Raw genomic sequence first — 14,037 nt, forward strand, 5'->3', positions numbered from 1 at the left:
TCATGTCTGGTGTGAAGAGGCTTTTGAATACACTCACCGTAGGTTTTTCTCTTTTTATTTTTCTTCCACTTATCCTTGTTCTCATTGGATACTACCTGAGGTTCAGACTCCTCTGATGCAATTTCTTCCTTTTTGGGGGTCTTTAGTGCAATAACTTTGCGTCGCAGGCAGCTACAGCCCAACATACACTGTGGTTTGCCACAGTGATGATGGCGCCTTGAGTGAACCAGACTGGCACAGACGCAGCCAAGCCTGCAGAAGACATTGAGGCAAGGTGGTGCACGTCGTTTTATAATTCTGATGGCATCAGGGTTTCCTTTTGTTACACCCTTAAAACAAAGAGAAAAATACAGTGTTACACCAGGAAAAGCCTAACAGATATTTACTCAAGATTTAAGTAGTGTCTTAAAGAACATTATCTCATATTTTGATGATGGCAATCAATACAAAACCCAAAATCTGTCCTCACAAACTGTAATTCAAGATGGGCTTCAGTTTCACTTGTACCTCAGCAGTGACAAGAGTGGCTAAAGCAATGGCCGCTCTCTCTTCTGTAATAAAGGTCCGATGCTTGCCTTCCCACACTGCTCCATCTTCCACATCCATCAGCTTCACCAGAGTCTTGGGCAAGCCTGGACTGCGACCCCCTGAGGAGCTTGCTGCTGTGAAGCCAGAGACCTCAACCGTGGAAGTCTTATCAGAAGATACCATTGCAGTAGTTTGTACAATACGCCTTTCTGCACTCAAACTCTTGGATTTCATCATATTTTTGGATCTCTTGCTATGTAGCTGCTTTTTCACGCTCAAAGCAGGTTTATCAACACTGCTGACTGGATTTGTTGTACTAAGGTTTTGCTTTCGTGTACCAGATTTCAAAGATCTTTTAGATTTTTTATCCTCTTTGGGCTTGGATGTCAGCTTGCCTTTATTAGATCTTGGAGATCGTTTGGATGAGGAGGATGAAGAGGGAGGTACTTGTTTCTTAAGCACACTATCCAGGGTACGGACGTAGCTAGTGCTCTTAGTGGGTAGCTGGTATGCTACAGGCATAGTGACAGTCTGGGACAAGTTGGCAGCTCGTTCATCAATCAGCTTGCCCTCACTGGCCAGGTACTCATCCAACATGTCACTACAGAAGGCAGAGAGGTTCTTCTGCTCTGCATCTATGCTTGATTCCCCTGCAAATAAAGTGTAATACAAAATCACATTATTTTGGATGCAGTATCTTATCAGCTTTTCAAGTTAAGCTTAGTTTCATGTCAAAGAGGATATTAAAACAAGTTCTGTAGTAAATCACTGCCAAAATTGTTATTAGATACCAATTTATTTTTGTGCATACCTTCATGCAGGGATCCTGAGCCAGCAAACTTATCTCTCCAACCTTTAATTTTAGTGAAGTCGCTAGTTTTCCCTGTCCTTGAAACAAACCGTACTAGAAGGTCCAGAGAAAAAAGGTGTACATTTTTTTTTATTAACATGAAAACCTGAATCATTATTTAGCATGACATATTTGCTGATTGTTTGAGAAGTTATTATTTAAAGCTATGTTACCCTGAGATGATGCTGAACTTTCTTCAGGTAAGAGAACAGGTGGGGGTATGGGTAATTGCACACCCAGATATTGCAGATCAATTTCCAGGGAGACGTCAAGTAGATTCAACTTCAAGCCAACTATGAAGATAAAACTGAGATTAGAACTTTGTTGTATTAAGTAACATCACTGTGAGATTCAAAGAGAAGCCCAAACCTTCTTGAAGCACTGGATGAATGACCTGTCTGTGCTTCATGATTTTCAGATCATGTAAAAGGGCCTTCTCTAGCATCTCAATCTTTTCCTCAACATATCCATTGCCTTCACCTGTTAAAAAAATAAATAAATAAAATTATATATATATATATATATATATATATATATATATATATATATATATATATATCATAACACTGGAGAGGATTTAAAATAGGTTTCTTCACTGCAATCATAGTCAGATATGTAATTCTTACCATCTATATTCTCTGATGTTGTTTGTGTCTCCTCCGTATTGGTGTCATCTCCAAGGTGAACCTCAAGAGCTTCCTATTTCAAGGTAATAATGAGTATGGACCACAGAATGTCAAATAAATAAATAAATGTCTTAACTTTATAAAGTAAGTGCACCGTAGATGTAACAAACACCATATCAATTGTTTAAACATTTGAAAAGAGAGTTAGATAGCAGGAAGGAAATCTGGCAACACATTATAAAAGCTGTTTTATTCTACATGGAGAGGGTCCCCCTCAGGGGGGCAGCCATGTTAGGATCACATGACCAGCCGAATACTACTTAATCTCAGTAACTGCCTTGTTATTGGTCACTTTCACTCATTAATTAAATTATTCATGGCTGACTGTCAATAGTGATTTTTTTTAGAATGGCATCTATAACTGAAAACTACTGTGTTTGTATGATGCTGCATCCACACCACTAGGTGTCAGTGTAAATCTAAGACGACATCACAAAAATTGCTGAGTGCACCTTTAAAGGTCTAGTTCACCCAAAAATTTATTTTACCTTTATTTAACCAGGCAAGTTACTTGAGAACAAAATTCTTATTTACAATAACAGCCTGGCATAAAGGCAAAAACCTCCTGAAGTGGTTATAATTATGTACATATTATTTATTAAATATGTCACCATGTGTCACATCAGTGCAGACTACAGCTGCTGTGATTGGTCTGCTTTGTAACCAAAACCATCCCCCAGGATGACAAAAAAGATATCTGAAGTAGCATCACATTTCCCCAAAAATTATTTTAAGATCTAAAACAATAAATTAAGAAATAAAACAATATATTCCACTTTCTGATCTCTCTCTATGTTTTGACCGTATGTCAAGTCAATAATAATATAAGTTGTGAAAACGGAACACTAACAACTTGTCAGCAAATTAAAAAGCACCTGTTAAGAGTTTGTTATATTGCCTATATGCATTGTAAAGTCCAGCTTCAAAGCTTTAAAACACCCATTTTGTGTTGGTAACTACTCCATTTTGTGGAGTAATTATTTGTTAATTTGGTATTTTTTTTCCAGCACAGAAAAAAATATATGCCTAAATATGTTTATTATTATTTACGCAACTCAAGAACAAGCATACAGTATATACCTAATTTAATTTCTCTCTGCATGGCAATATGTATTACATAACCTAATAATAAATAGGCAGACCCTACGACACAGAAATATAAACCTGCCTTTAGTCCATTACATGCTTTTGACAGCCATTACAAAACAATCTGTCACATGGGAAAGATATACTATAATGTAATGAAATCATCGCAATTTAAATGTTTTGTTAGAAAACACGGCCATTTTTAAATGGTTGTCAATGGAGAAACATGTTTTTTGCCCTCATAGGGTGTAGTTTCAGAATCTAACAGAAGGTGCTAAAGGGGACCTGTTAAGGCCCAAATATCCTTCATATGAAATCGAAGAACGAACGTGTGTGACATAATTTAGAACATAATCTGGCCAAAAAGACTGTGTTTTTGTATTCATTTCGATGGTTCATAAGAGCTCACCTGGGCTAACTTTTAGGAAAACTTCTAACCAACTGCTTAACACCTTCTTGCCGCCATTGGTCCACGTCATCGGTAGGTGTGACCTGGAGCTCCACCTACCTTGACGCAGACTGCTCATTCTGTTTATCTTGTTCAGTCAGTCAAAATCCATAAACAAGCACACACTGGCGTGTAGTCATTAGCAAGCTGGTGCAAATTTAGCTACATCTGCACTATTGTTCATGTAGAGAAAAGACCATGTCATGCAATTTTTAGTTTTGTTTAATTAGCCAACAAAAAGAATCAAATCTACTCAAATACTCTCAAGTGCCCATTCACTCATGTGCCATCTGCAGTAAAAGCCATTCACACATCTGCCCAAAGTAAGCCTAGCATCATTCTTTTGTCTTTATTCTGCACATAAAAAATGTTATACACTGATCTTTGCAGCAGTACCAGTGTCGTCATAAATTACAAAAACAGAGTGTAATTGGCGCATATTATTAGCATGTTAGCGCATTAGCGCCATGAATTCAAAATGTAAACAAGACAAATGAAACATTTTCTACTTCATATACAGTATATTACTTTAAATCATCATCGAGTGGTTAAAACTTCTTTTACTGACCTCATGTGAATTCTACCCATAGAATGAGGCATAAAGTAATTGATTACACATTTTAATGTCATATTAGTTTAGGTTTTACATGTAGCGTCCTCATATTTATATGTACCTCCCACAGCAGTGTGGCGGGTGTCTGAATGTTCGGAAAGAGTATACCATTGCTCGACTGTTTAGAACTTCTTTTTACCTCAACGAAGAATGAATAAGAACTTCTCCGGAAGTATATTGAGGTCTTTAACCAGCAAGACCATAATATGGGTTTGAAATGGCACTGTAAGGGTGAGTATTAATTTATATGTGCCCTTCCTTTTAAGGTTTCCTTTTAACATTTCAGTCAATATACACATTATTTGGGTTACCTTTGACATGAAGGAGACAAATAATTGGCCTTCTACATCCTCCAGGCTAGGCTGCATTGGGACAGGTACAGGTCCTTCAACCACCTCATTATCTTCACAAAGCTTCATCTTTCCAATTTTTTTCTGTTTAGTCTTAGATTTCTTGAAAGTCCTTCCATGAGAGTATTCTTTAGTTGGCTCAGAAACAATGGGATCAGGAACAATGGGATCAGAAACAGCGATCTCACTGCTATTATAATTAACAGCTGACTGCAAGTCATTAAGAGGACCTGGTCTATCAGTGTGTGGACTTTGAGAGAACAAGTCCTTTGATTCCCTGGGATGTCCTGACCAGTCGGGGAGGCTTGGCGACAATGTATCTTTTGAAGTTATTGGTCCATCCAGTAGTCTTTCTGGAACTGAATCAAGGGCCTTTCTAGGAGGTACTGGACTGTCACAAAATAGACTTAGCTGGAAAAGGTCAGAACAAGCATGACCTGTGCAATCCAATAGTCGTTCTGGGAATGAATCAAGGGTCTTTCTAGGAGGTACTGGCCTGTCACAGAATAGATCTGGTGGGAAAGGGTCAGGAGAAGAAGGAGCTGGGCTGGGTAAGGAGAAGGCTGGGGAACATGGGTCATCCAATGGCAGGGTAAAGGATTCCTCATGTGTGGACAGAGCGTCTGAAAGAACTTCTTGGGAAAAAAGTTCAGGACAAGAGTTCTTGGCACTGTCCAGGAGGCAATCAGAAACAGATTGACTCTCAACAACTTGAGCCATTACGGTGTGTTCCTGGTTATTAATAACTTCAGGACTAACTTCATTGTTGGTAAAAGATGGAACTTCAAAAACAGAGTAAGATATGGTGACAGAGGGGGTTTCCGATGTGATAAAGTCAGTGTTAACTTCAGGTATAGTGTGAGAATGAGTGTCATCTAATGTGTTACAAGCGAGGGAAGATAAAATATCTGAATGAGACCTGAGTGTGTTGTCAATACCTTGCTCAGAAATAGTATCAACATCATAGAACACATCAGAGGAACTTTCAGGGGCTGGGTCAGAGTTAGGTTTGGGGTTAGAGGTAGTGCTGGGGGCATGAAATGGATCATTTGCAGATGGGGAAGGTGAAAATCTTTCAAGTATTTGTGTTTCTACTGGTATGTTGGGGACTACAGTTGATGAAGAGGGTGATAAGAGAGCAGTGGACAAAGATGTCATTTCATTTGCTTCTGTTGTTGATAATGTAACAGTCTGAGATAATGATGTAAATACTGGTTGTGAATCTAATGGAGTAGCATCAGAAGGGGTGGAAGACATCAAGTCAAATGAGCTTTCAGTGGTTGAGACAGGTTTAGAGGACTTTTCAGAGTCTAAAGACATGCTAAGAACTTCAGGTTTTGGGGTGGCAGGTCTTGTTTTAGACTTCCTCTGTTTGAGAAACTGCGCAAGAAGCGGTAGGGGCAAGGTTTTCTTCGGTTTTGCTTCAGGCTTGACCTCAGTGCCCAGAGAAGAAAGTGACTCCTCTTTTCCATTTTCACCCAATTTTGGTGCTTTCTGGTCACTGGATAGCAATGTGAACTCATTATCTTTGCGTTCATTTATTACAGGTTTATTTTCATCAGTTTTTATTAACTCTATTTTTGAGGGTGTATCAGGGCTTTTACATCTGTGACCATCACCTATTACAGTTTCCTCCTTACTAGCAACCTGTAATAAATTGTCTGATTTGGATGATATCTCCATCACCTCCTTTATTCCACCTGTGCAAGATGAGGCTGTGTGCAGGATACCACTATTTTGCTGGATATTCTCAAGCGATAACCTTTTGATTTTCACGTGAGCATGTTTAATGAAGTCTGAAAATGTCCCTGGCAATGGGCGCTTCTTGCTACTGCATTCAGAGAAGGGAAGAGAAAAATAAATTATTTTTATATTTGCCAAAATTGGCAAGCAGAGGAAAATATATACAATGTCTGAAAATGTTTTTAAAACTAGGCTCAAAACATAATCTGTAAGTACATGAACACCTCTTCTATGCAAGTTTTATATCACACATTGTTGCATTCTGAAATGTGTCAGAACACATTTCCAGTTGCATTCCCAGTGTTGCTGCAAGATGGCAATAAGTGTAAACTGTCTTCTACTGTCATTTTTCTCTTTCAACTATGGTCAACTACTGTCATGGCAGAGCAACAGTTTGAAGCGAACCGTTATGAGCAAGTTATTTTAACTGTCACCATGTTACAGCTAGCTACCTTAATAATAACCCAGTTTACTATTATCCATTTTAATGGTACAAAAATGTGAAGGTAACTCTATTACTCTACTAAGGTCAAGCATTCATGTACAGTTGAAGTCAGAAGTTTACATACACTTAGATTGTGTCATTAAAACTCATTTTTTAACCACTCCACAGATTTAATATTAGCAAACTATAGTTCTGGCAAGTCATTTAGGACATCTACTTTGTGCATGACACAACTGTTTACAGACAGACTGTTTCACTTTTAACTGACTATCACAATTCCAGTGGGTCAGAAGTTTACATACACTAAGTTAACTGTGCCTTTAAACAGCTTGGAAAATTCCAGAAAATGATGTCAAGCCGTTAGACAATTAGCTTCTGATAGGAGGTGTACTGAATTGGAGGTGTACCTGTGGATGCATTTTAAGGCCTACCTTCAAACTCAGTGCCTCTTTGGTTGACATCATGAGAAAATCAAAAAAAATCAGCCAAGACCTCAGAAAACAAATTATGGACCTCCACAAGTCTGGTTCATCCTTGGGAGCAATTTCCAAACGCCTTAAGGTACCACATTCATCTCTACAAACAACAGTACGCAAGTATAAACACCATGGGACCATGCAGCTATCATACCGCTCAGGAAGGAGACACATCTGTCTCCTAGAGATGAACATAGTTTAGTGCGAAAAGTGCAAATCAATCCTAGAACAACAGCAAAGGACCTTGTGAAGGTGCTGGAGTAACAGGTAGACAAGTATCTATATCCACAGTAAAACGAGTCCTATATCGACATAACCTGAAAGGCTGCTCAGCAAGGAAGAAGCCACTGTTCCAAAACCTCCATAAAATAGCCAAACTACAGTTTGCAAGTGCACATGGGGACAAAGATCTTACTTTTTAGAGAAATGTCCTCTGGTCTGATGAAACAAGAACTGAACTGTTTGGCCATAATGACCATTATTATGTTTGGAGGAAAAAGGGTGAGGCTTGCAAGCCAAAGAAACCATCCCAACCGTGAAGCATGGGGTGGCAGCATCATGTTGTGGGGGTGCTTTGCTGCAGGAGGGACTGGTGCACTTCACAAAATAGATGGCATCATGAGGAAGGAAAATTATGTGGATATATTGAAGCAACATCTCAAGACGTCACCCAGGAAGTTAAAGCTAGTTCGCAAATGGGTCTTCCAAATGGAAAATGACCCCAAGCATACCTCCAAATTTGTGGTAAAATGGCTTAAGGACAACAAAGTCAAGGTATTGGAGTGGCCATCACAAAGCCCTGACCTCAATCCGATGATTTGTGGACAGAACTGAACAAGTGTGTGCAAGCAAGGAGGCCTACAATCCTGACTCCGTTACACCAGTTCTGTCAGGAGGAATGGGCCAAAATTCCAGCAACTTATTGTGAGAAGCTTGTGGAAGGCTACCAACATGTTTGACCCAAGTTAAACAATTTAAAACCAAATACTAACAAAGTGCATGTATACTTCTGACCCACTGGGAATGTGACGAAAGAAATAAAAGCTGAAATAAATAATTCTCTCTACTATTATTCTGGAATTTCACATTCTTAAAATAGTAATCCTAACTGACCTTAGATAGGGAATGTTTTCTACGATTAAGTGTCAGGAATTGTGAAAAACTGAGTTTAAATGTATTTGGCTAAGGTGTATGTAAACTAATGACTTCAACTGTACCTGTGCAGAGAATGTTTCTGGCTTAAATTGATTAAAACTAAAGCATTCAACTTCTTCTATTCAAAACATTTATTTATATACATCTTTATAAATGTAGATAAAACTAGGCTTACCACAAACTTTTAACATCTCTGTCTACAATGGGAGCATCACCATTAACAACTTTCATTTCCCCATTTGTCGGGCTTGGAACATTCTGATCCCTGTTGACCTTCACAGCAGCATTTCTCTTCATGAACAGAGTTTTCAAATTATTCAAAGTTGTTGTCTCCCTACTTAGCCTGAGGTCAGTCTCTGGTTCCTCTTTGGATATTCCATTCTTGGACTTAGAAGATCGGGCATTAACAGCATCCTCCCTGAAACCTTTGGCAAAGGGGTTGTAGTCAATTTTGAGTTGAGTGATGCGTAGGTTTTGATAGGCGGTGACAGCAAAGAACTCGGTCTGAGAAAAACTAAGTGTTATGACATCAGGCCTGTCAATTTGAATGTCTTCAGTGGTTTTGTCTGCAGGTATGACATGAAGTCGAGGAAGGTACCGGTGCATTGAGTGCAAAATAATATGGCCATCCTGGTCCAAGGTGTTATTGCAAACCTTCAGTCTATAAAATGAAACAGGGTACTGCATCCAGTGTAGGCCGGTAGCAGGGGATTCTGGGTGTACAAACAAACGTGAAACATGAGGGTCACCTTTCCCATTCGTTTCCCATCCTTTCCCACTCCATTTGTATCTGTGGTTATCAACTGGAATGATATCCATTGCCAGCAAGTAACTCTGGAAGGGTTCCATACCAGAGAGACGAAAGCGGCAACAAGGGAACATTCTACGACCTTGCTTTGTCAGAATCATCTCAGTCTGGCATCTATAGAACTCATTCCACATACTATTGTTGTCCAGTGTAACTGTGATGCCCTTACATCTAGTATCTGCTGGCACGTTTTCTGCCTGTGTGGTGGTGTTGGTGTCTACAAGTGATGTGGATGATGTTGCATGGCTGCCCATTACAGCAGAGCTGATTGTAGATTTCATCACTTTACTTGCCTCATTTATTGTCAACAGACTGCTCTTGTCTTTTGTACCTTCACCAGGGTGCAACTGTTTGAGAACAACAAAGAGGGAAGGTGCAGAAGTAGTGGGAGGTGCCAGTTTAGGGGCAGTCATGCCCTCTTCATGAAGCACCATTGCACCCTGCTTCTCTGTATTGGCCATGGGAATTAAGAAGTCATCTGGATAGCTTCTGACCCTCTAACATCAGGGTATTTCAGGTCTATATCCTTAAGAAAACAAGACATACATGACACAGCATGGTCAAAGCATGTTTGATTACTAGTGACTGAAAGGCTAAACATAATAAATCTATTTTTGTGTACTTATTTACCAAAATAACTGCAAGTAGCAGAGATGCTTGGCCTCCATGCATATATCTGTTAAAGACAAGTTTATTCCAGACATGTATCACCTGATTTGTTGTCAACCTTAAGATGTCTGAACCAGCAGATTGGTGTGTAGAGTGCTTTGTGGACTACATAAGTAAAAAGTGGTTTTCCCCCCATAGCCCTCTAGGTTCTTTAACGATTAAGGCACCTAGGGCAATTTCCATTTATAAAGCATTGAAGGCTTGTTGCAGTTGGTCAGTGGTCCATTGAAGGTAGGGATACACAACAAATTGAAGCTGACAACACAAACTGAATTGCTGAACAACTTTGCCACATGTTTGCTGAATACATAACGAATAAGGACAACACAACAAATGTATCACCAATTCACATGCCATACACTTTAAGGAAATATAAAAGTATGTCCTAGACTTTATATATATATATATATATATATATAAACTGGACCAGGGGTTTTCAACCCTGCTCCTAGAAGACATCCTTCTTGCAGAGTTTAGCCACAACCATAACCAAACACACTTCAGCTAATCAAGGTCTTCAGGACACTTGAAATATACAGGCACTGATCATAAGAAGACTTGCAGTATTTACTTAAGTTTTGTTGTCTAATGGAGGAAAAAGCATACAAGATACAGCCATGATATCCTGAATGACATTTGGCTGTAGGCTACATAGTTACACCAGTATATGGTGCCCATTGAGTATCTAACACCAGGGTTTTGGTAATTGTGTCATTCAACTAAAGCAACAGGGCTAGTTCAAGAACATAGTCATTCATGACTGAAACAACCCTAGTTCAGCTTGAGTTCAGAGCTGTTTGGTTAGTACTTACATGCTACTTCAGAGCAAGAACATTCTAGAATAGTGCACTTACTCGATTACAAAGCTGCATGCAGATAACCCAAGGTCACTACTATTACAGAAGCTCTTACCCAATTAATTGTAATGCACAAAAAATATTTTTAGGGTAAGGATGTAATTTGTATACATTAAAATACTTCTTACTGTGCAGAGACAAACCATTACTTGTCCAGTTGACTTAGCCAAAGGATGTAAACATGGCTGATCTTTTTAAATTGTTACACTTACGAACTTCTGGCTCAACCAATGGTATGAGTTGGGGGTGGAAATACCAGTAATGAGTTTGTAGCAGGGAATTGACTACTTTAGCTAAGCAATGGCAGTTAATGTAAAGAACAAAAGGAATGTCTTTTGCTTTCACCAATTACCAGGACCAAAATCAGAAGGCTTTCCTGAGTACAAATGACAGAGAATGCCGTAAAACACAAATAAACGGAACTGCTGGGATTCTTTAAAGTCTCACTGTTTCAACCTGGCTCTGTCACCAACTTTGCTAACATTAGCTTATTAGGACTAGTTTAATGCTGCTGGCAAGATTTCCAAGTTAGTTTGCAAACATTTTTTAGCTACAGAGCTCTGTATTGGTACACAAGTAAGCTCTTACTATTGAGCTACAAAAAACAGTTGAACATCTGGAGTCTTGTGGTTACTGTTCAAGCCTTTTGTATGCATGCATACATATTTAATAATTGAACGTTTTTGGATGGGTGAAGAGTGGTAAAGGTGAGAGGGGTGGTAGAACTGTGCAAAACCTTGCGCTGTGATCTTAGTGGAACAGAAATTAAACCAACTTAAACAATTAAAATGTACTTATATTGTACAGTACACTATATTGTAGGTTACTGACAAAAGTTAAAAAAAAATCATACTAAATATTTTTTTATGTATAAAACAATTCATTCTCAATACTGAAAAGGCTTGGACTCTTAGTCAGGGTAGAGGCCATTTTAAATTCTTCACGATTGCAAACAAGGCTGCAAGGGATAACCGTACAGACTATTCAATGGGTTGTATTATACATTTTCAAGAGCACGTCATGTTTCGTCAGCTTAACGATCAACATGAAGGTCTTAATCAGTAAGACCGCTTGAACAGACTGTATGTCTATTCCCACAGTCTTGTTTTCAATCATGAGAAAATAAATATAGCATCTAACCTGATTAATGTCTAATGGTTATATGGAACTGCATACCATTTGTTTAAAAAAAATGTTTTACATGTTATGAGCTCAGGCAGATGAACTTCTAGTTATGTATTTCCAACATCATTGCTGTGGGTTTGTTCCATGTGAACAGTCCTTTGTGGGTAATGTGCATACAACAATAAAAGGGCCAGGTTTACTGTCTTTACACAGTCATGACAGGAGTTGAAAGATTAGATCGAACACACAAGGTTGGTAATTGATCCTATCACACCAGCCACATGTTAACATTTATAATGTTCATGTCTTTTGATTATACTTTCGAAATGCTTTTAATGCTAGTGCAAAGGCTTTCCCCACTAACTTCCATTATAAATTTAATGGTCACACCAAACTGTTTTTAAAACACACACACAAACACTTACAAAAAACATCCTAAATGGTTAATTTATTCAAATAAATCAAACATCCCAAAGCTACGCTACATGTAACAATACTATGATACAGTACTTGCATTTTAAACCTGTAAAAATAGCCTAAGAATAAAAGCCAATTCATATAATTGACCCATTATACTCCACATATATCAGACTGTAATAACCACTGTACTACTATTTGCGCTGTGTAATTACTCTGACTTTCCTTTTCGAATATGCTATTTGACTAGTTATGCTTAGCACTAGATTTTACCTCAAAGACTTGCTTGTAATTGATTAATTTACCCAATGTTTGCATACAGCAAACATACTATTAACATATTTTCTTCTGCCAATCAGTAGATGAGAGAGCAAAACTGCAATGTCGGAAACAAAAGCTATGGCATATTTAACAACATAGTTTTTTTGTTATATGGCCAAATGAACTACATTTCAACTGTGCCATTTTGTGTGAGTGCTCCCATTGCAGTTAACCTCAAATGGCCACTTACATGATTGCAAAAGCTAGGGTTTATATAATGTATATGGGTGCTTAATGGAGAAAACACACCAGTATTTGCATCTAAAGGCACTGATTCGAATTAGGTATAACATGTTAACACATTTCCATGCACAATTGGAAACAACAAAAAAAGAACATAAAAAAAAAAATTGAAGCATCGAAAAATTATTTTCCTATAAAAAATTATGCTGTGGTAGGGACAAACTCAATAAACGTTTTATTCATAATTTAGGTTGTTGTTTATTTGTCCAAAAAAAAAAAAAAATTATATATGCTCAAACCAAAACTGGTATTATGCATGTCAACGCAATGTTAGCACCTCAGCAACCATTTGGCTTTTAAATAGCACAAGACCCAAGTGACATTCTTAATGCACACCCCATGATAATAACAAAAACTGAATCATGCGAAGATTGGTCTGTATAACGCATATATAACGCGACGTACGCTTGAAAACCGAGAGGGCCCACAGCCTAGTGGCGCACGATCTCAACATTACTACACTGCCAAAATTACCTAATTTGCCAGGTGTATTATTGTGGCATTATCGACAGCTACGGACGTACATAGATGTTATTTGACCATTCAAAGTCAAGAAATTGAGTTTCAGTCACCTTTTGAGTAACGGGCGTCGAGTTTTTCGTCGACGGCGCGTGTCTCTAATCGGCCAGTGAACTAACAGTTGGCGCTGATGGCGCGTGCACGCAGAACCATGTTGAATGGCGGGCGAATCTGAGGCGAGCTCGCTGCGAGATGATCTGCTCTAGCCTCGAATTAATGAGTAAAAAACACCTTGTTCGGCCACCTTTTCCCGATTTCTTTAAAAGATACCGATGTATCCGGATCGCACCGTTACCTTTTGTCAATATGAAATGCATAATATGCATACTGTCTCTCCTGTCTTCGTGTATGTTGTTTTTTCTCTCTCTCCACTCTCACATCATTACACCGTGCGTCTCACCCTCGAAGGTTTACGTACAGGCCGTGACATCATGGCGCCGCAGCTCAAAACAGCACATGAGGACGTGTGGATCCCGTGCACATGCGCATCCTCTGACTGAACAGTCTCGTCGGTTGTACGGCGCATGCGTTAACTTAACGCCTTTGTTTACGTCATGGCTAGCCCGATGCGGACCGTACCTCGTCGATTTTTAGTCGAAAGATGAATGTTGTAGTAGAGGAAAACATCCGTTTTTCCCTCTGACTTGAAGGAAACCCACAGAAACGAGCTTTAGATTCATTGTGGATTGAAACAACGA

The 14,037-nt window shown here is 38.8% G+C and overlaps 1 protein-coding gene across 9 annotated transcripts in view; it reads right to left on the minus strand.

Annotated features, from left to right (window-relative positions):
* The window catches only part of LOC127455485 (MAX gene-associated protein-like), a 29,523-nt gene extending 15,736 nt beyond the window's left edge, over positions 1-13,787 (minus strand). For 4 of the 9 annotated variants that reach the window (XM_051723425.1, XM_051723424.1, XM_051723423.1 and 1 more), the window contains exons 1-10: positions 13,393-13,783; positions 9,819-9,864; positions 8,556-9,714; positions 4,523-6,392; positions 2,005-2,077; positions 1,748-1,858; positions 1,552-1,671; positions 1,340-1,432; positions 508-1,178; positions 38-329 (exon numbers count right to left, since the gene is read on the minus strand). In XM_051723425.1, the coding sequence (XP_051579385.1) occupies positions 38-329; positions 508-1,178; positions 1,340-1,432; positions 1,552-1,671; positions 1,748-1,858; positions 2,005-2,077; positions 4,523-6,392; positions 8,556-9,649 (4,324 nt within the window). In that variant the 5' untranslated portion in view covers positions 9,650-9,714; positions 9,819-9,864; positions 13,393-13,783. Of the gene's footprint in view, positions 1-37; positions 330-507; positions 1,179-1,339; positions 1,433-1,551; positions 1,672-1,747; positions 1,859-2,004; positions 2,078-4,522; positions 6,393-8,555; positions 9,715-9,818; positions 9,865-13,392 lie in introns of all 9 variants that reach the window. The other 5 variants (XR_007899680.1, XM_051723420.1, XM_051723419.1 and 2 more) reach the window with 5 other exon arrangements.
* Between the last annotated feature and the right edge of the window lie 250 nt (positions 13,788-14,037).

Source organism: Myxocyprinus asiaticus, chromosome 17 (assembly GCF_019703515.2).
Source record: "Myxocyprinus asiaticus isolate MX2 ecotype Aquarium Trade chromosome 17, UBuf_Myxa_2, whole genome shotgun sequence".
NCBI classification, from domain to species: Eukaryota; Metazoa; Chordata; class Actinopteri; order Cypriniformes; family Catostomidae; genus Myxocyprinus; species Myxocyprinus asiaticus.